Source organism: Fusarium redolens (assembly GCF_020744475.1).
Source record: "Fusarium redolens strain MPI-CAGE-AT-0023 chromosome Unknown BKA55scaffold_13, whole genome shotgun sequence".
NCBI lineage: Eukaryota > Fungi > Ascomycota > Sordariomycetes > Hypocreales > Nectriaceae > Fusarium > Fusarium redolens.
Window position 1 is genome coordinate 1,251,444 of NW_025763676.1, and position 18,876 is coordinate 1,270,319.

Genomic DNA, 18,876 nt, shown 5'->3' on the forward strand with positions numbered 1-18,876 from the left:
TGGGGTGATGGAATTCATGAGGCTGGGGATGACTTATGCAATTCGTGCTATGATTCGTAACTATTGAATACTGCATAACTATTCACAAAATGACCAGATTCTCTTCTTGTTCCTCATTCCAGTTTCTGGTGGCTTCTAGTATCCCAATGTTCGATACATGCGGTGCGCCATATCATCAATGCCCTCAACAGGCAGTGCACTCCTAATGTCAACCAATATCTGGTGCTGAACCTCTGGGTCAAATCGATTCCAGATCCTTCGAATCTGCTGCACCTGATCCCCTCGATTTGTCCGAACGATATTTGCAAAAGCTTCAAAGAGAACCGCTGCTTGATTCCATCCCAAAAGATTATGCACTTCTCGGATGAGAAATTCGAAAAAGTCGAGAATTCTGCCAAGAAGATCTTCTGAGCATCCCAGCCCTTGATCATTGCTGAGCACGATGCACAGAGCATGCATTTTAGCTGCCCATTCGTTGACTGCACGGCCACGGATTGGATCATTTTCAATGTCCTGCATAGCAACGCCGAACATGTCCATCGCTTCAATTCTGGTGGATTCTGAGAGGTGCTGGAACATAAAGTCGAGAGCCCAATTCATCAAATCCTCTGGATGATTTTCCAAGTATGGCTCGCGAAAGTAGGTGCTCAGCACCAGTGCTCCGCGTCTCGGTGCCTCCCGGACTCTGGGTAGGAGATTGAACAGGACTTCTTGGTCGACACTGTATCTTCTCCTCGATTGTCCGATTCTCGAGTGTACAATGATGATGTTTTGTCTTCCACCAGGTCCTGGAATGAATGGATGCCGGCGTCTGAAAGCTATGTCGTGTGGCTCACCGAGATCTTCAAAGACGTCGCCATAATCGATGTCGGCAATACCGTTCAGGGCACGACGCCTGCCGTCAGCCATGTTGATTCTCTGCGGGATTTGCGCGCGTCTTTCTCTGGGGTACAAAGGGTGACGATGATGGTGATCATAAAGGCGATAATGCCCGAACATGCTTTTGAGAGCACCTAAGATGGTTCTGCACACATGTCAAATCTAAAGCATGTTGGTGATATTGCTCGCATTTATAAATACTGAGAAGCATTGTATCAGCATCCGGTTCAGGTTTGGTGAGGTTGATTGCGATGCCGTGTAAGGTGGTGAGCAAACCACAAGATGTCATCTGGACAATTGACTCATTAAGGGTTTGAACTGAAGATGTGGCCTACGGTGCAACAAACACTATCGTTTGCAATAATTTCATGGCTTTTCTTAAGCAAACACTGGGGTCTGTTAGTTATTAAGAGCATGTAAATAACCTTGGTTCTTATATCAAGCTCCAGGGTGTGTTTGGAGTGAACTCCTGCTGACATGTTGGCCATTTGATGCGATGTTTGCCAATGCAAATAGGAAAAATACTGAAACACTTGCCAACATGTAAAATCAGAGCTTTTGTAAGCATATATCTATCTCATCTTAACAAGATGCTATCAAAATTAGGAGCCTAATGTTGTGGCCTGGGAACAAGATGACACCTGAAGTCTCAGGCATTAGGATAAGGCGTCCACCTCAGATGAATCAGCAGGCAATCACTGAAGACCCAAGGGACGTCCCCCACCGTTTCCCTTCTTACTCCTGTCCCCTCGCTCTCTCGTCCCTCTCTCGTATAAGAGATGAAGCATCCGTTAGAGTCGGCCGCTCTCCAAACAATATTTTTCGTATCTTGTTATCTTGCTAAAATAAATATCATCTTTTCGTCACAAAGGTCAATTATAATCAATTGACTCCTTTACATCACTGATAGCCCTACGGATGCTCAGTAGCATCGCATCGTGTTAGTGGGTGATCAAGCTCTATACCAATTAGGACCTCCATCTTTTTCAACCTCATGTCTAATTGTCCGCTATGGTTTTTTCTGCCTTATTCTGGTACAAGTGACTTCTGACCTGCCATCTGCCTGGCCCCCAGCATCTGTCGTCCGAGTATAAGTATCTCATCCCCCCCCTCCGTCCTCTGTTTTGGCATGCTCAACAGTCCTCTTTCTCTTTGCATCTCTCCTCCATCTCTCTCATCGTACCATCCTCCTTCTTTATACTTCTTCTTCCAGTCCACCATCGTGACACCTCCTTGTGTTGTTGCTGCCTCCAAGAGTTATCCCAATCAAACCTCTTCATCATGATGGACCTCGCCGCTCCCGTCTTCGACACAGACGTTGGCCATAAGGTCGAATACAAGATTCGTGACCTTGGAACACGCTCTGTCATCCTCTTCCCTACCCAAGCACAGGTCAAGAGAGAGATCAAGGATGTGCCTCTCAAGGTAGGCCTTTCTTGACCAACGTCTCTCCTTATGCTTACCTAGCTAGCCTGGAGTCAACGAGATATCCATTGTCGGGTTGAGCCCGACTATTGACAAGAACTCGGTCACCGTTGAAGGTAGCGGCGCTGCTACCATCGCGGGCATCAGTGTTGAATTTCTCCCCAACCGCGAACTTTTTGATGAAGTTTATCCAGACTCGGATGATGATGACCCAGACAGTGAAGATGATGAACAAGAAGATGATGAGCCCCCGGAAGTACCGCAGCACAAGAAGTTGCTGGAAACCAAGATGAAGCTCATCGAACTCAAAGACGAGCAGCAGCGAGCCAGAGAAATCATTGGCAATGCTGATGAGCGTATCAAGATCCTTGATATCTACTCCAAGTCTCTTGACAAGAGAGAGGGTGTTAACATCAGTGAGATGCTTGACACTTATAAGCAAGAGCACCAAAAAGCATTCGAAGAACGTCTAGTCGGCGTGCAGAGGGAACGAGAACTCACGGAGGCCATTAACAAGGTTACCAAGGAGCAAATGCGCTTGAACAAGCTTGGAAATAAGTTTCAGAAGAAGGAGGCCAAGAACATGGCCAGAATCCAGAAAGTCGCCCAGAAAAAACAGGAACAGCGCCAGAAACGTCAAGAGGAGAAGCGCAAGGAGAAGGAGCGTATTCGCAACGAGCGCTCACGTTGCTGGCCTCAGTTCTGCTATTCCATACACATACAGCTTGAGGTGAACTCATTCTACACGCCGGCTTCGTCTCGCCGGGAATCTGTATCCAGCGAGGTTGAACTTGTTCAGCGACCCAGGAGCAAGACTATAGACCTGGAAGAGACATCCTCATGTAATCTTGTGCTGTCGTATGTCACCAACTCGGCATTCTGGACTCCCAGTTATGACATCCAGCTGTCAACTGTTGACTCCACGGGTACACTTTGCTTCGATGCTGGTCTACACAACACCACATCTGAGATATGGGAGAACTGTAAGATCACATTGTCCACTTCCCAGGCCACATCTTCGAGCCTTGATGAGTCAATTCCCATTCTCACGCCCTGGCGTATCAAGCTGGGCAACAAGAAGTCCTCATCCGGCGAGAGTGGTGCTTTTGAAAGTGTGGTGGAACTTCAGCAACAGGCCACCTGGCGTAACAAGAAACAAACACCACAACAGCCTCCTAACTTTAGGCGCGAAATGTTTGGTCTTCCAGGCCATGCTCTGAATGACTATCAGATGCAGTTGATGATGTTGGAACAGCAGAACAAGAAGAGGCTGATGATGGCTAGACAGGAGCAGGACTCCATGGGTCCGCCTCCTCCTGCTCCTGTTCCTGCGATGATGGCGCAGCAACAACCACAATATACAGGGTCGCAGATGCGACCGCCTGAGTCGCACATGATGATGCAGCAACAGATGGCGCAGCAGCAACAGATGCAACAGATGCAGCAGCAGCAGCAGCAACAGCAACAACAGCAACAACAGCAGCAATTCCCAGGAATGGCGCAGATGGACTTCTCCTCTAACAACGACTTTGATGTCTTGCTGGATGAAGATACAACCATGACGGATGCCCAGCCATCACTCGAGTTCCAGAATTCTCTGGTTGAAGAAACAGGCTTCACCACAACCTTCGATCTTCCCGGCCTCAAGACTCTCGTGCCCAAGTTCACCGTTTCAAAGCAACGTGTCGCTCGCCTGCAGTTTACGAATGTTCTATTCAGCCATACTATTGTTGCCAAGTATCAGCCAGCGGCTTATCTAAAGGCTAAACTCAAGAACAATAGTAAACTTACCTTACTCCGCGGGCCTGCGAGCTTGACGCTTGACGGTAGCTTTATGGGACAGACCAAGATTCCTCGATGTAGCTCCGGTGAGGTCTTCACGCTTAGTCTGGGTGTGGACTCGGCGATTAGAGTCATGTACCCTAAGCCTGATGTTCGAAGAAGCACGAGCGGAGTGTTCAGCAAGGAAGACAGCTCTGTCTATGTTCGCGCTGTCACAGTGCACAACACCCGCGTAACTGCTAAAAAGCCCATCAGCCTTCTGGTCCTGGATCAAATCCCTGTTTCAGAGGATGATCGCCTTCGAGTTGAGTTATTGAGCCCTCGAGGTTTGACTGTCGAAGGACCGCGTCAAGAGACTGGCGCTCCTGGACGTGAGATTGCGGAGGATAAAGACTGGGGTAAAGCGATGGCATCTCTCAAGAAGAGCGGACAAGTTTCCTGGGAGGTCTCGTTGAATGCGGGCAAGGCGGTAAAATTAGGACTCGAGTACTCGGTTTCGATGCCAAGTGGCGATGTTGCTAAGGAATGTTGATTTGCTTCGACATATCTGGAAGTTGGCAATTGATGGATCTGTGGTAGTGGTATAATTTTGGGCCGCTAAGATATCATCAAGGCCACGTTATGCACCATATTCAGTTCGATTATTCTCGGTTGTTATCTTCAGGGTTTTACAATATTTCCTCTCATACTTGATAATGCTCAATTATTTCAGTCTTTTACTTAGAAGAAATCGCTTTCTGTCAAGTTATGGTGATTGCTCGAAACTTCCAACTTCATGTCAATTGGAAGATATCAGTTGTCGATACTACACATAATTTAATACACAGCTCTACATAGACGAGCAAGTCCTTCGTCCCTTCAATTACCTCTGGATCCTGTCCTTATGACTGCACCATTCTCTATGTTCGGCTCATCAGTTGCCAATCTCTCAGCCACTGACTTCCGCCCCAGAGTTAAGTAACTCAGTCTTCGTCCATCTCAGAGTCATCCTCGTCTTCGGAACCATCCTCTTCCATTTCAGAATCACCTTCCTCCTCTACAGAATCGTCTTCCTCCATTTCAGAATCATCGAGGTCAAGTGTCTCGAACTGATCAATTACGGTGTGCGTCTCGGCCAGCGCCAGCTGAAACGCCTGGCCTGGGACCTCGGTTCGGGCAAGCTGTAGCCTCTTTCCGAAGTTCGGTGCACGCGGAATTCCTGAAGGGCCAATGATCGCATTAATGGGTGTATCTCGTGGGCCGGGGCCATCGTTGGCATGCATCAGTATCATCGGCGGATGGCGCAGAAGAGGATGCTGCGGCTGGGTTTGCCAATCCTCATCATCCTTATGGGCATCTGAAATTTCGTCCGACCAGCATGGTCTGCTACGGTCTATGTAGTACTCAATATGCCCGAGCATGATCATCTGCAGCATCGCCGGATCACCGACAGAGTGGTGAGAGTACCTCTCCGGGAGCTCCCAAGGCTTTCTCTGTTGGTGCTGAGACCAATAGGGGTGTCTGCGCTCGTACTCGCAGGCGAGCAGAGCTGGGTTGATGAATGGGGCTGGTGTCCTGCCCATCTGGGTGTTCTTGAGGGAGATGACAGGCTTAAGCCTCTCAGTTCCATCGTTGGCTGGTCCGTAAACAAGGATTTCAGGACTGGCGTTCATGCCGGCGTGGGTAGCGACAAGATGACACCCCAGGATACCCGGGAGTAGTGCTTTTTCGCGATACACACATTGAACGTAACTGTACGTACTGCGAAGACTTTGGTCCTTAAATGAGTGGACGGCGGTCGCTCTCGTCCAAAGGACATGGTCAAAGAAGGTCGCGAAGATTTCCTGCAGGTTCGCCTTGGGGCATTCGAGGGGTGAAGGTTTAAGAGTTCCGCGAGGGTCAATGTTGGGCATAAGTTCGGGTCTCGGCCACGGACTGCAGACAAGTCTGGTCTCGTTGGCTTTTGTGTGTGTCCCTTTAACCAAGCCGTTGAGGAACTTGTTGACCAGGACCAGGGACTTGATTTTGTCCCAAGAGTCAGGAGGCGCGCTTGTCAACATGATAAACATGATCCCAGACTGGGCGATGGGCGAGAGTGTGTGAGGGTAGAGCTTGGCCCATTCTTGCTCGATTTTCAGCTGTTCTGTGAACCAATCCATTGTCACTCCTGCGTCTCGAAGAGAAGGAAGCTCCATACCACCGACTACACCCTGTCGTGGCTCCCAGTCGAAACTGTGGGTGCTTGATTGCGGATATTTCCCAGCCATGATGGCATCTGTGTGGTCGATTGAGATAGCATTTTGACGATTTTCTGCATCGAAATCACCATGCTCACCACAGTCGATACCGCCGTCTGAGAACTTGCGGCAAAAAAGACAGACAGGCATTGGTCGATAGAAGGACGCCAGTATAAACATCGCGTCCCTCTTCGCCAGTTCCCAACTATCAGGGGGCGGCAAGTTCGAAAACTCATGTCTTTGCTTCGGTACACATCGGAAGCAGAAGCCTCTGCTTCCGACGGACGGCAGGCTTCATAGGCAGAGGTTGCAGCATCTCCAAGCTGGGCTGAGCCTCCTGCATGCCCTGCAGAGGAACTGCAATGCCTCGCAGGTACCAGCCCTGTACGCAACGCACACGTGCTCGTCTGGTACGGGGGCTCCCACCACGCTGGCGTAGTGGTCAACCTGCTGTTTAAGAGTCATTGCGACTTAGGTTTGGGCACTAAGGGAAGTGCGTAATTAGATTGTGTTGACGGAGGTAGTTGACGACTGGGGATTCTCACTTGTGTGTAAAGAAAGAGCCGAGATATTTGTCTGGATCTTTGTTTGGATATTCGTCTCTCGTCCGGGCTTAGATAGCTTTTGCGTCTGCAGTGTTCGGCGATAAGGAAGAACAGGAAGAGGATACGAGAGAGGGAACAAGAGGGACAAATTTGGTGTGAGGTTTTCGAACAAGGACAAGTGCACGTATCTCTCAGTTGAAGTGGAGCCCTGAACAGTCCAACTCACTGCATATCCCCTAAAAGACTGCCTGGTTCCTAAGTATATAGCTTATTACTGTGAAAAATGCGACCTGGGCTATAGAAGTGGCTTGGTAATCGTTCAAGCGCAGGCCCTGCCAGTTGTAGACAGGCGGCATGACCAACCGGACAGCCTTAAGTTCTTTCATACAATCCTCGAAATATCCTCGACACTGTCGAAAACTATGCAATCGTTATGCTCTTTCTGCTGATTCTTTTCTTTTTGGCTCGACCCTCTTGATCCTCTCCCCTCAATCTACGACCTCCCAGGGACGCCTCACAGGAAATATCACTTTGTTATGAAGCCTCTGCAACCTCTTCCTTCTCTTCAAAGCTTCCTCTTCATATCCACGAAACGCCAGTCCGGTTGCAAATAAGTACAGCGGTACGTTTGCCATGAGATAGGAAAGCCCTGACAGGTAATAGTATGCTTCTGTCAATGGCTGAAGTGGTGTCCACTCCCGTACAGGCCGGATAATCGTTGCGTTCTCATCGCCTTCTGTCCATGAGGATTTCATAGAATCATCTCTGTACCTCAAAGTCCACCCATCAGCCGAAAAGTTCCATTTGGATATTCCATTCGGCGTCTGGTAAGTGGTGAAAGTTTTGAGAACTGCTTCGAGAAACTCTCGGAGTTCGTCCTCTGTTCTGTCTGTCCACCCTTCTTTTGCTAATCCACTGGACTTGTTAGTCACGTTAGTTGAAAGTCCGCCATCGCCAACAGAGTAGCTAATAACTGCTGTCGAGGACTGCTCGGTGAGAGATTCGATTGCCATTGTATAGCTGTTCGAAATGTCACCGGAGGACAACGAAACGCCATCCTGGGCTTCGCCATCACCTTGCAGAGATAGACACTCCTGAAGAGGTTCATCACCCTCTCCTGCTGTTCCCCCTTCGCTCGTTTCTGAAACCACCTCTTCAATAGGAGACAGTAGCGTTGGCACATGGAAGTCGATCTCAGCCCTTAACATTACATCCGGGATCTGAATCTTGGGCAAGTGGACAGTAAGAAAGGAATGATAATCGCAGGTCCAAGTACGATTTCCTGGCTTTTTGTCCTGTCTGACACACAATTCGCAAAGGTCGACTGTGCAGCATGTACAACAAACGTAGCGAGGACCTACAATTGTGGCAAGACACATATCACAATAGTTGTCATGCTCCAAAACTAAGGGCGTCGTCTCTACAGCTCGAGCACTCCTTTGAAGAGCAATTTGAGCGAAACTGTACGACCCAAGTTGAAGCAGAAACTTCCCAAGGCGCTCCCATCGTACCCCGTGAAGGTCGAAATCATCCAATAGGCTTTGAGCGTCCCGACGTACACCTTCGACACAGTGATCGAATGGCGCAGGATTATTGGCCTCAGGTCTGGTCAGGTCATAGGCGTTAAGCCCGTACATATCTCGGTTTTTGGTAAGGATCCTCTCCACATCCGAGTCTTTGGCAGCACCTAACACCATAGCAGGCATCAAACGTGTTCCCGATTGCTGTGCGATTTGAAGCGCAGTTCGCTCGAAGGAGTCCCGTTGAGTCAGGTCGATGGATTCATGCTCAAGAAGAATCCGTAAAGTATCATTCTGACGATTGGTGATCGCCCCAAAGATTGGAACGTTTCCATATTTCGATCTCCTGTTCACATCTGCACCACGTTCCAAGAGGATCGGCACAAGCTTGTCGTAACCAGAATTAACTGCCTTGAATAAAGGGGTCTCGCCATCTGGTAAGATGCAATCGGTGTCGAGGCTGGGGTTCTTCTCCAATACGAGCTTCAAATTGTTCTCAGATCCGCCAGACACAATGATAGGTATGATGTTTTCTCCTTCATCAAAGATCACATCTGTTGAGGCTCCTTTTTCAAGTAGATATTTGACCATATCCTCATGTCCTTCCAAGCAAGCATACCAGAGCGGGGTCCTCTGAGCTCGATCACGCACCTCAAGAGACGAATCATCAACTGCTTCAAGGATGGCTTCCAAGACTTGAGTATTACCTCCTTCGGCGGCGGCATGAATGATAGTCTGGCCCCTATTGATTTTGGATTGCAGCTGGTTGTTTGGGTCGGCGCCCTTACCGAGAAGTAGCTTTACGGCATCCAGCCTGCCACCTGATGCCGCTGCTCTTAAAGGGGTCCCTGCCCAGCCCCATTCGAAGTTGACCAACTCGCCTACATCGTCGACAACCTCCAAGAAAGTTTCTATCACATCCAACCAGCCTCCTATGCAGGCAGCATGAAAGGCACTTGATTCTTTGGTATTTTCCGGATAAAGGTCTGCTCCACGCTTCAGGAGTTCTATCGCGATACTTCGATGACCTTTGTTGGCTGCGATATGTAGTGGAGCGCTTGAGCTGCGCGGTCCATTCCGCTTGTTTGGATCCGCTCCATGATCAAGAAGCATACTGACGATGTCCAATCTCCCAGTTGTCGCTGCAATACCCAGAGCAGTGTATTCCTTTTCACTTTTCGCGTCTATATCGGAAAAGAACCGACTCGACAGAATAGTTTCGACCATCTCAAGGTTTCCCCAGTCGACCGCAATATGGAGGGGTGTTTCATAGTCCGGTTTACTTGGATCAGCACCATGGGAGACAAGACATTCGACGATCTCGAGATCGTTCAGATCTGCCGCTATTGAAAGAGCCGTGCTTCCATCCCTATCCTCTGCGTTGACTTGGCATCCAGCATCAAGGAGTAGCCCACAGCCCAATAAATTCTGAGCCGCCACGGCGATATGTAAAGGAGAGCTCATCCCCTTTACGGGGCACTCGACTGCGGCACCCGCAGCCAAAAGCATCCTCAAAATATCGCTATGGCCCGACTCGACGGCCAGAGCCACTGGCGAAGCTTTCGGCAGATCCCTGGGAGGATCATTGAGGTTCGCATGCTTCTCTATAAGTTTCTCAACTACCCCTTTCCATCCCTTGAAGCATGCCATGTGAATCAAGTGCTCATTACGCCAAACTTGATCCACATCGACATGCTGTACCAGGATCTCGAGAGCATCGGTACTCCCCATCCAGCTGGCTAAGAAAGGTATGGGTTTTCCGTCAAATGCGGGAGCGTTAAGGTCCGCTGAGAACTCCAGTAAGATTTCAACCATTTCGGAGTTGTTCTTCCCTGTAGCTAGTGCAAGTGGTGAATGGCCGCTGATAGATGAAATGTTAGGATCGGCCCCAAATTCAAGAAGTGTTCGAACAACATCTACTGAGCCAACATCAACCGCAGTGAACAGTGCTGTTTGGTTCCATGGATCAACAGCATCTACCTTGGCACCGGCCTTGAGGAGAGCCCGCACGCTCCGGCAATGGCCACGGACTGCGGCAAGGATTAAAGGTGTTGACCCGTCGTTATCTGGCAGGTCTACATTCTTTGCAAAAGGGAGAAGTATCTCCAATGCTGCCCCCGGCTGGGCTGCAGCATAGTGTATTGCTGTGGTGCCTTCCCATATATTGTTGACTAGTGTTTCCAGGTCTTCTTCAACCTGTGGCGTTGATGTTGGGGAAACAGAAAGGAGAAGATCACGGATTTTGTGAAGGAAGTGGCTTGGGGTAGGTTCGAAGGCCTTGGAGAAGATCTCTTTGATTACAAGATCCGCATCCCACTGAGCAAGCAACACCAACGGTGGTTTTGCTGATTGAAGGGAGGATTGAGCGGCGGTGATCAACCGCCCACGGCCCTCAGATCCATCGGAGACACACGTACTCGCACTATCATCTGTGTCGTCCGATAGGTATCCGGCCTCGGTCATATCTTCAGTCTGCTTGCCAGCAGCTGAAGAAGGCGTCTGTGGGCGTTCTGCTGCAGGGGGCGATCGAGGCCTCGACCTATTTGAGCAGCTGCTCCTAGATCGCGAGGGACTCGGTGTCTGAGCCCTGAATAACGCAAGCGATCGTGTAGGCGATGGGCTCCTGGATCCCCATGTACGTTTCTGGAACGTATAATATCGCCACTTTTCCCCAGCCGGGGAGCGGATGAAATCCCATAAATCCCAAGATATCTTGTAGGTATCTGGCCCAAAAAACTTCAAATGGTACCTAAACCAAGCTGAAGCGTATTCCAGAAATACATAGCGATCTGCTAAAGCATCCCGACAATATTCTGTCCATGGATCATGATATGGTTCCCAATCTATCTCCCTAACATATTTGAGGCATGCAGTTGCGAGAATTTGATGTACGAGCTTGAGATCGTATGTGTCGAGAATAAAGTCGTAAAGAGTCTGGTGCAAAAGTTCGAGAGTGTCCTCGGCGCCAAATCTGATTAGTCGCTGGCATGTTCTTGTCAAATCGCCGACAAGATCATAAGTCCTCGTTACTGATGGATTTAAAAACCGAAGGATTTCTTTGGCCTCCTCTATTCTCAATGTCGACCTTGCTATGCAGATAATCTGAATCAGCTGAAACAGATCAGTGCGTTCATTCTGAATGCGGTCCATGTCTTGTTGATATATCGCTTCCATGGTTGGCGGACAGCTTGTAACGAGTGTAAAGACTGAATTGGCTCCTGTGTCTTTGATGTGCCAGAGTTCTTTGAGGACTGCTGATGCGAAAAGAAAACTTCCGTTTGACCTCTCGACAATGACGGCTGAAACAGACGCTCGCCCAACAGTGGCTATCCGGCGACTCAAGATGATGCGGTCGACTTCTTCATCCACTACTTTTTGAATATCATTGAAGATCAGATCTGGTGTGACTTCTATGTGGTTATTTGCGAGCGCGAATCCCCGGATCGAGTCTGCCATGCGTGATGTTATGACTACTTTGAGGGCTGAAGCAGAAGATTCACGACGAAATATCGTGTCCAACCCACGGAGTAATCTGATGATGAATTCGTCTTCGCATTGATCCAGACCGTCAATTATTAGACAAGTTGGTCTGGCATCTTCAGCCGTCACCAGTAATTGGACGATTTCCATCAACTGGATGAAATGTCCACTATTCTCTGTTTCGAGAGGCGATCGTGACTTCTGTCTATCGACCCCAAGGGTTTCTAAGACTGATTCCAGCTTTTTCCTTGTCGCTTGTGACATGGTGGTATACTTGTTCAACATAGATTGGACAACAAGATCCAATATTGGCGGATTATGTCGAGAGCTCTCCAGACTATCACAATAGAATGGTATGACGAGGTTCTCCTCCCACTTTTCATCATTCGAATCTTTCATTGCACCCTGGATGTATTTTGCCAAGTTTGACTTGCCACATCCAGGGCTCCCTGTGATGAATAGGAGGCTACCATTCTTGTTCTCCTTCCATTTGACGAAAGTGGGATCTTCTAATATCCAAGAACATGTCTGCCAGTGCGGGGCCTCGCGATCAAGACCTTTATTCTCGGGTGTCACGGAGCGAAGAAGGCGGATGAAATCGTTGAACTCCTTGACGTCTTTTGCAAGTCAGCATACCATACACTCCTGTAACGATACTTCAGCCTACCAAATTTCTCTGGTTGTGCCCGATTCTGAGCTTGAGACACAACAGTCTCATGCTTTATTGATAAGTCGACATTAATGCGGCTTGTAACTTCCTTCAATAGTTTGTCGACACTTGAGCGAACCGCCGACTCTCTGGAGGCTTTCGATGCTTTCCCTACTTCATGTCGACGCCGGAGAGGAGCGTTCTGACGTGGTCGAGGAGGTGCCGGCCTAGGGAAATCAGCATTTGTCGAGCAGGTCAAGGGCGTTTCATACTGTGTAGCATCTTCATCTGTCCACGTAGGTGCCTTTTTTATCGGTTTTATCGGTGGTGATTCAGCCAGTCTCACTAGCCTCTGAACCTCGCCCCAGAACAGTTCGAATCTCGGGTGTAAAGGGGAGGCGAATTTGGGTAGTCCAGAGTGCGTACAATTTAGATCTATGTTATCGACACCCTGAAGGACAGCAGACCATTGGGGAACTATCTTGGCGACGTTAGCAGGATCAATATGGCCAAAGGGTTCACTTACAATTTCTTTGGTTCCATTGGGTAATCGCTGCGGATGAGACTCATAGCAGCATAGGAGCTTGATCGAACGATGAACATCAATAGTAAATTCCATATTGATATCTTGTACTGAGTTTGAGAAACTACGGAGTTCTTTTGTGAGGTTTGTCGCAACAGCCGTTTGAAGTTTCATCAAAGATGCCAACTTCTGCACAACGACGAGGTCTTCAGCCTTTTCGGATCCCATATGAGGGGTTCCCATGAAGATGATGGACTTCGTGGCTTACTTCACAGCTTTCCAATCGTCGTTTGTTGCGCATAGTAGTATTGCCTTGGGGCTTGTCAGTCGGAAGATACATAGTAATTGGTTCTCAACCCACTCTTTTGACCACTAACCCACCAAGGCTGTGAGCGATGAATATTAAAGGGCGGTCCTGAAGAGATGTTAGTCCAATTCATTGACAACATTGACTGTACATACTGGGTGATCAAGCCGTTTCAGAACTAGATTTCTGAGTAAATCATTGGCGTGATGAATTATTCTCGTATTGGCGACATCACCGAAACGGTGAGCATTGTAGCCAAATGACAGGACGCGAACCGAATCTTTAAGACGCCCGAGAAACTCTGGCTTCGTAAACCACGGTTCAGTCGTACCCTCTTGCTTCCAAGTGGTTCTGAGATTTCCCCCTAGTCCGTGGACAAAGACAAGGCTTTATATGGTGAGCTTAGAATAGACTGTGGTTTCAAGTTCAACTCACTCCACAAGGTCTTTCTGGTCGGCAAATGAGTTATCGTTTAAAGAAGGCACGTACATCTCCTTGAGAATGTACTCGTAATGCGTCTCATCATCCTGATCCGATATCTTAAATCACAATAGTCAGCGGTTGTCCATACGCGGGACTCGTAGCGTCATATCCTTTATCTTACCGTCGTGTCGTCGGATGATGAGAGACTTTCCTCTCGACGACGTCCAAGTCTCATTTTGACGGCGATCCAAACAGAAAGTTGAACTCAGGCGGGGTAACCTTGAATCCAAGCAATGTTGAGTACGGCTGGCTTATGAGCTTTAATGGAAAGTGCAGGTTTGGGGGGGCCGTCAGCAAGGCTCAGCCTCATCCAATGATGGAGGCTACCAGAGGCGATGCATGGGTCCTGTTGACCCTTGCAAGTAGCTTGCCTAATTCAGGTGTCTGTGTTTGTTGCTTCAACATCTTTGTTTCAGCTCGAGATAAAAAAGAGAAGAGGTTCGAAGATACATACCATCAATTCAAAATTCGGCTCAAAATGTTCACTCGAAACACCAAGGAAGCTGCTGTTCATTGAAGCGCCGAGCACTTTAAGGCTTTGACCCAATACATTTCCCAGCCTGCCGAAACATAGACAACTTATTTCTCATTCTTGAAGTATATGAATTGAATGGGGGCTCTTCATAAGCTGCGCCGAGTGATTGGTAGTAGGGAAGGCTGCGTTTGTATTTCAGGTTGCTGAAGATTTCCCACAGAGAGCAACTGGCCATGACTTCTTGCCTCAATCAAGTCATATATCTACAAGGAAGCTCATCTGACCTGGCGCTCAAGACAACAATGGATAATAATGGCCGAGGAAGCAAGAACCAGGAACAAATTTACCAACTAAACCATTTTATTTTATCGCGTCGAGTTCATTGTATCTTCTAGAATTCCGAAATAAATTGCAGATGTGTCGATCTGATACCGAAGACCGTTACCATTTCATTTTTAGTAAAAGACTAAGTTGATTTATATGGGGCGTTCCATATTGCTTCTTGTTCGATACTCGTCCCAGTAAAATGACAACCCACACCATCGTAGCACACTATTGAAAAACGGTAATTTATTTGATTCTCTTATTTACAGCCCGGGCCTATGATGACTCTAAAGTCACTATCATGACTCCCTGTATAGAGCCTACCCTATAGCAACAAAGTGGGTCTCAGATCAATTATGCGATTGGCTCAGATGCTTACAGCAACTTTCAGTTACTTACTCGGCGTCCTTCACACACGGAGAGACCTCAACATGACTCAACTTCCAAATGAAGGATGGTACTTCTTAGGTATTCTTAACAATAAATAGCTTGGAAATTTCTATAGCGGTCTTCTTTTCTACAACAATTAGGTACTTCAACATTCTCCACGGCTTCTTGATTCACTTGCCTAGATCAAGTCTCCACAACCATCAAAGTCCAAACTCGAAAAAAGACCCCTCCATATGCAAGTCAGGTGATCGAAGCAATTGCCCCTCCCCCTCCTTCTTGGGTTATCAACACCAGTAAAAAATCCACCGTTAGGCTCAACCAGATTGAACGAAGATCGTACCATCGTGAATCGCCAAGATGTTGGACATTGAGGATTTTATTGAGGAGCGCGGCGGAAACCCCGAGAAGATTCGACAGAGTCAACGTCGCCGACATGCTCCTGTAGAGCTGGTTGACGAAGTCATTGCCCTTTGGCAAGATGCGCGCAAGAGTGAGTCATGGGATAGCTTGACAATATTTTTGATCCCTTTGCACCAGCTAACATCTCGGAAGCCCAGTATGGTGTTACACAGATCGGTACACAAATAAACGGGGTTCAAAAGGAGATTGGCCTCAAGAAGCGAGCCAAGGAGGACGCGACCGAGCTACTTAAGCAGAAGGAGGAGTTGACAGAGAAGAAGAAAATCCAGGAGGAGCTAGCTGCGGCAAAGAATGCCGAGCTCAAAGTCAAGGCAAAGCTCGTCGGAAACTATGTGCACGACTCCGTCCACGTCAGCGACAACGAGGACAACAACACCATCGAGCGAACTTGGGGGCCTGAGACTTTCGACAAGACCAAGCAAGCTGCTCTTTCACACCACGATGTGCTGCTGCGACTTGGAGGATACGACCCTGTTCGAGGAGTCAAGTTGGTTGGCCATCGAGGTTACTGCTTGACTGGCTACGGCATGTTTCTGTAAGTGGGAAGGGCTTGAAGGGCGACAAAGATGTCTGACATTGATAGGAACCTTGCCCTCGTCAACTACGCCACAGCCTTCCTCTTCAACAAGGGTATGTATACTGGACTCTAAATTGTCAGACCACCGTTGACGAATTCTGTGCTGCAGGCTACACCCCTAACCAACCTCCCTTCATGCTTAACCGCGACCAGATGGCCAAGACTGCACAGCTCTCTCAATTTGACGAGGAGCTTTACCGTGTTTCCGAAGGACCTACACCCTCTGAGTCGGATCGATATCTGATTGCCACCAGCGAGCAGCCCCTTTCCGCCCTTCATGCCGAGGAGTGGATCCAGCCTTCTGAGCTCCCGATCAAATACTGCGGCTACAGCACTTGTTTCCGAAAGGAAGCCGGTAGCCACGGCCGTGATGCTTGGGGTGTCTTCCGCGTGCATCAGTTCGAGAAGGTTGAGCAGTTCGTTCTCTGTGGCCCTGATGACAGCTGGGACCAGTTTGATCAAATGATGGCCAACTCCGAGGAGTTTTACAAGTCCCTTGGCCTTCCCTACCAGGTCGTGGGTATCGTTACAGGCGCTCTGAACAACGCTGCTGCCAAGAAGTACGACTTGGAGGCATGGTTCCCCTTCCAGAAGGAATACAAGGAGCTTGTTTCTTGCTCCAACTGCACAGACTACCAGACCAGAGAGCTTGAGATTCGCCATGGTTCCAAGAAGGGCAAGCAGATCGTTGGTGGTGGAAAGAAGGAGTATGTTCATGCTCTGAACGCCGTAAGTCTTGGGATGATCTCTGTGCTTAGGGTCATATGGCTAATTCGCTTTTACAGACACTCTGTGCTACTGAGCGAACACTGTGCTGCATTCTTGAGAACTACCAAACAGAGGAAGGTCTCATTGTGCCCGAGGTGCTGCGAAAGTATATTCCTGGTGAACCCGAGTTCTTGCCTTTCGTCAAGGAGACCCCCAAGGAAGCAGAGAAGGCCGAAAAGAAGGAGGGCGGCAAGAAGGAGAAGACACTTCCTGTCCGTGAGACCAAGGCGTAAATAAATGCATTCTGTCAAGATGAAATGGGATGTTATAGAAGGAGAAAACGTGTTCTTTTTTCGACGATACAGCGTATGATAAAACTGCGGGAGAAACCAATAAAAATCATCAACAAGATAGCTAGCCAGCTAAATAGACTGGACGAATCTCTGCTTGTTCAATATGTTGGTGCTCATCTGTGAACAAACCTTTGATGGATGATTGAATCCGGGTCGGAAGAGGATATCTCCGAAATTCCGCGGCACTGAACAAGTTCGGTCAGAAGCGCTAGCCTACGGATCGTTGAGCCCTTTCCCCGTCCCCTGTCAAAACGACACCGGTCCTCTCCGTGATCAAGACGGAGGTGGGTACCGTTTTGGCATTCAATCTGCCGGCCTCGTTGTTAAAGTACCATGACAGCAAAAGCCGGTGCCATCAGCGACCAAGTGTCCAAAGCTCCATGTTTTACCACTAAACAACATACTGAATCCATTTATATACTGGACAGGATAAACGAAGGAAATCGTCACGGGGCGTGTAGTAATCCATTCCATCCGAACGCAGTGGCGGTGATAATTACGGTACGGTGCCGCCGTATGTAAAATCACTGTGCTGTACTCGGAAACGGCCCCACCGTAATACTTCTGCCGGAGACGCGCCTCCTTTTCATCACCAGAGCAGGAGGCGCCTGCGAGTGGGTGAAATTGTCGGCCGGGCACGGAGGGTGCGTGCCGTATGTCTCTGTGAGAGGGTGAGCGCAGAAAAGACGCAAACGTTACTCTGAAAACGAAACCGTATTACATTCAAGACTCGAAGAAAGCTGGCGCCGCCGGGCGGAGTGGAGGTTACAGTCCCGACAAACCTGGACCATGTCCGGCCACATCCATTGTTATCCGGAAGTGTCACAGGACATGGCGAATACGGGGGTTAAGGTGGTTCTGACCACTTATCCCCAAGGCCTGTGTGTGATATTGAAAATAAGGCTGTCTTGAAGGAAACCATGATCTTCTTATTGCTCTTTCACGCGCCGACGAAGCAGGCTGCCACAAGGACGGGAAGAGAGTGGAGGGTACTGATAACCCCGAGTCTGGCTCGGATCATTATTTGCCGGCCCGGAACCAATAAAGGGCTGCACAAGAGGTTGAGTGCACAAATAAGACATTGTTGCCATTGCCTGTATACAGAAGCGAGTAAGATGTGAGATATTGTTGAGTGAATGTCATAAACAAAGGGTTGTGGGATGTTGAGGCTCCAACCCTCTAGACATGGTGATAGCGGCATAACAGCTCGTGTTTTATGGTAGCACAAGATGGTTGAGCTTCACATGTACTTTCGATATTGCCTACAACGTATTGATGCGGGGAGGACAGCGACGTAGTAGGCGTCTGCTTGTCCTACGTTGAGAAAAGAAGGAGATTTCTTCCGTACTTCGAAATGATGATCAACCGCTCAGCAGTTTAAACACCTACGAGTATTCTTTGAGGGGGGAATTGGACACCCAAAGCCCCGTCTCCAGACTCGGAGGGCAAAACGATGGACAAGCCCCAGCTCTGGAGACTGAGACTGCCGAACATCCCACCCGCCATTTCTGACATCAAATTTGTGTGCACTGTGGTGAGCGTCCGGGGGAACAATGTCGGCGGTGAATGGTGAATGCCAAGGGGGAACCTCGGGCGGTTCGGCCTGGGGAAGGGGAAATGAAAACCACTAAGCCCCGGTGACGGCGCGAATAAAATCGGCATCGCCACCAGTTTTTACGGGTTTCACAACGTTGGAATTCGGGCGTCAAACAACCGTGCTTTTCAAGGAACTCATATTTCCTGTCTCTACAACGGTCGACGTGTGATGATCGGAGGAGGATGAAGCTTAATCAATGTTGGAACTCCGACATTTCCGACGC

At 48.8% G+C, this 18,876-nt stretch overlaps 7 protein-coding genes across 7 annotated transcripts; 2 read left to right on the top strand and 5 right to left on the bottom strand.

The window, feature by feature from the left end:
* Positions 1-24: 24 nt before the first annotated feature.
* Positions 25-1,487, bottom strand: BKA55DRAFT_576497 (uncharacterized protein). Its single transcript, XM_046193487.1, has 2 exons — positions 1,417-1,487; positions 25-1,268 (listed from the first exon to the last, which is right to left on the bottom strand). The coding sequence occupies exon 2, from the start codon at positions 997-999 to the stop codon at positions 136-138; it is 864 nt and encodes a 287-aa protein (XP_046046612.1). The 5' UTR covers positions 1,000-1,268; positions 1,417-1,487; the 3' UTR covers positions 25-135.
* A 455-nt stretch (positions 1,488-1,942) lies between these two features.
* On the top strand, positions 1,943-4,833 carry BKA55DRAFT_112526 (uncharacterized protein). Its single transcript, XM_046184729.1, has 2 exons — positions 1,943-2,304; positions 2,351-4,833. Exons 1-2 carry the CDS (start codon positions 2,161-2,163, stop codon positions 4,616-4,618), a joined length of 2,412 nt encoding a protein of 803 aa, XP_046046613.1. The 5' UTR covers positions 1,943-2,160; the 3' UTR covers positions 4,619-4,833.
* Positions 4,834-5,014: 181 nt separating this feature from the next.
* On the bottom strand, positions 5,015-6,767 carry BKA55DRAFT_596457 (uncharacterized protein; the record flags this gene model as incomplete). Its single annotated transcript, XM_046195948.1, has 4 exons — positions 5,015-5,120; positions 5,176-5,448; positions 5,599-6,425; positions 6,702-6,767. The coding sequence occupies 4 exons, from the start codon at positions 6,765-6,767 to the stop codon at positions 5,015-5,017; spliced, it is 1,272 nt and encodes a 423-aa protein (XP_046046614.1).
* Positions 6,768-8,916: 2,149 nt separating this feature from the next.
* On the bottom strand, positions 8,917-9,831 carry BKA55DRAFT_518142 (ankyrin repeat-containing domain protein; the record flags this gene model as incomplete). The annotated part of the gene is made up of 2 exons (XM_046188251.1): positions 8,917-9,551; positions 9,651-9,831. Coding segments are annotated over 2 exons (816 nt in total), but the record flags the coding sequence as incomplete, so codon positions are not given.
* A 321-nt stretch (positions 9,832-10,152) lies between these two features.
* Positions 10,153-10,521, bottom strand: BKA55DRAFT_468047 (ankyrin repeat-containing domain protein; the record flags this gene model as incomplete). The annotated part of the gene is made up of 1 exon (XM_046186125.1): positions 10,153-10,521. A coding segment is annotated over one exon (369 nt), but the record flags the coding sequence as incomplete, so codon positions are not given.
* A 2,767-nt stretch (positions 10,522-13,288) lies between these two features.
* BKA55DRAFT_693342 (uncharacterized protein) lies at positions 13,289-13,984 on the bottom strand (the record flags this gene model as incomplete). The annotated part of the gene is made up of 5 exons (XM_046199901.1): positions 13,289-13,331; positions 13,397-13,434; positions 13,482-13,713; positions 13,762-13,865; positions 13,931-13,984. The coding sequence occupies 5 exons, from the start codon at positions 13,982-13,984 to the stop codon at positions 13,289-13,291; spliced, it is 471 nt and encodes a 156-aa protein (XP_046046617.1).
* Positions 13,985-15,355: 1,371 nt separating this feature from the next.
* Positions 15,356-16,996, top strand: BKA55DRAFT_518710 (uncharacterized protein; the record flags this gene model as incomplete). Its single annotated transcript, XM_046188289.1, has 5 exons — positions 15,356-15,488; positions 15,536-15,953; positions 16,002-16,048; positions 16,105-16,724; positions 16,781-16,996. The coding sequence occupies 5 exons, from the start codon at positions 15,356-15,358 to the stop codon at positions 16,994-16,996; spliced, it is 1,434 nt and encodes a 477-aa protein (XP_046046618.1).
* Between the last annotated feature and the right edge of the window lie 1,880 nt (positions 16,997-18,876).

Bases quoted from the DNA above. Each gene is read 5' to 3' on its own strand.
- BKA55DRAFT_576497 (XM_046193487.1), bottom strand. From the start codon at position 999: ATGTTCGGGCATTATCGCCTTTATGATCACCATCATCGTCACCCTTTG.
- BKA55DRAFT_112526 (XM_046184729.1), top strand. From the start codon at position 2,161: ATGATGGACCTCGCCGCTCCCGTCTTCGACACAGACGTTGGCCATAAG. The intron at 2,305-2,350 runs GTAGGCCTTTCT...TTACCTAGCTAG, and splicing joins TCAAGGATGTGCCTCTCAAG to CCTGGAGTCAACGAGATATC.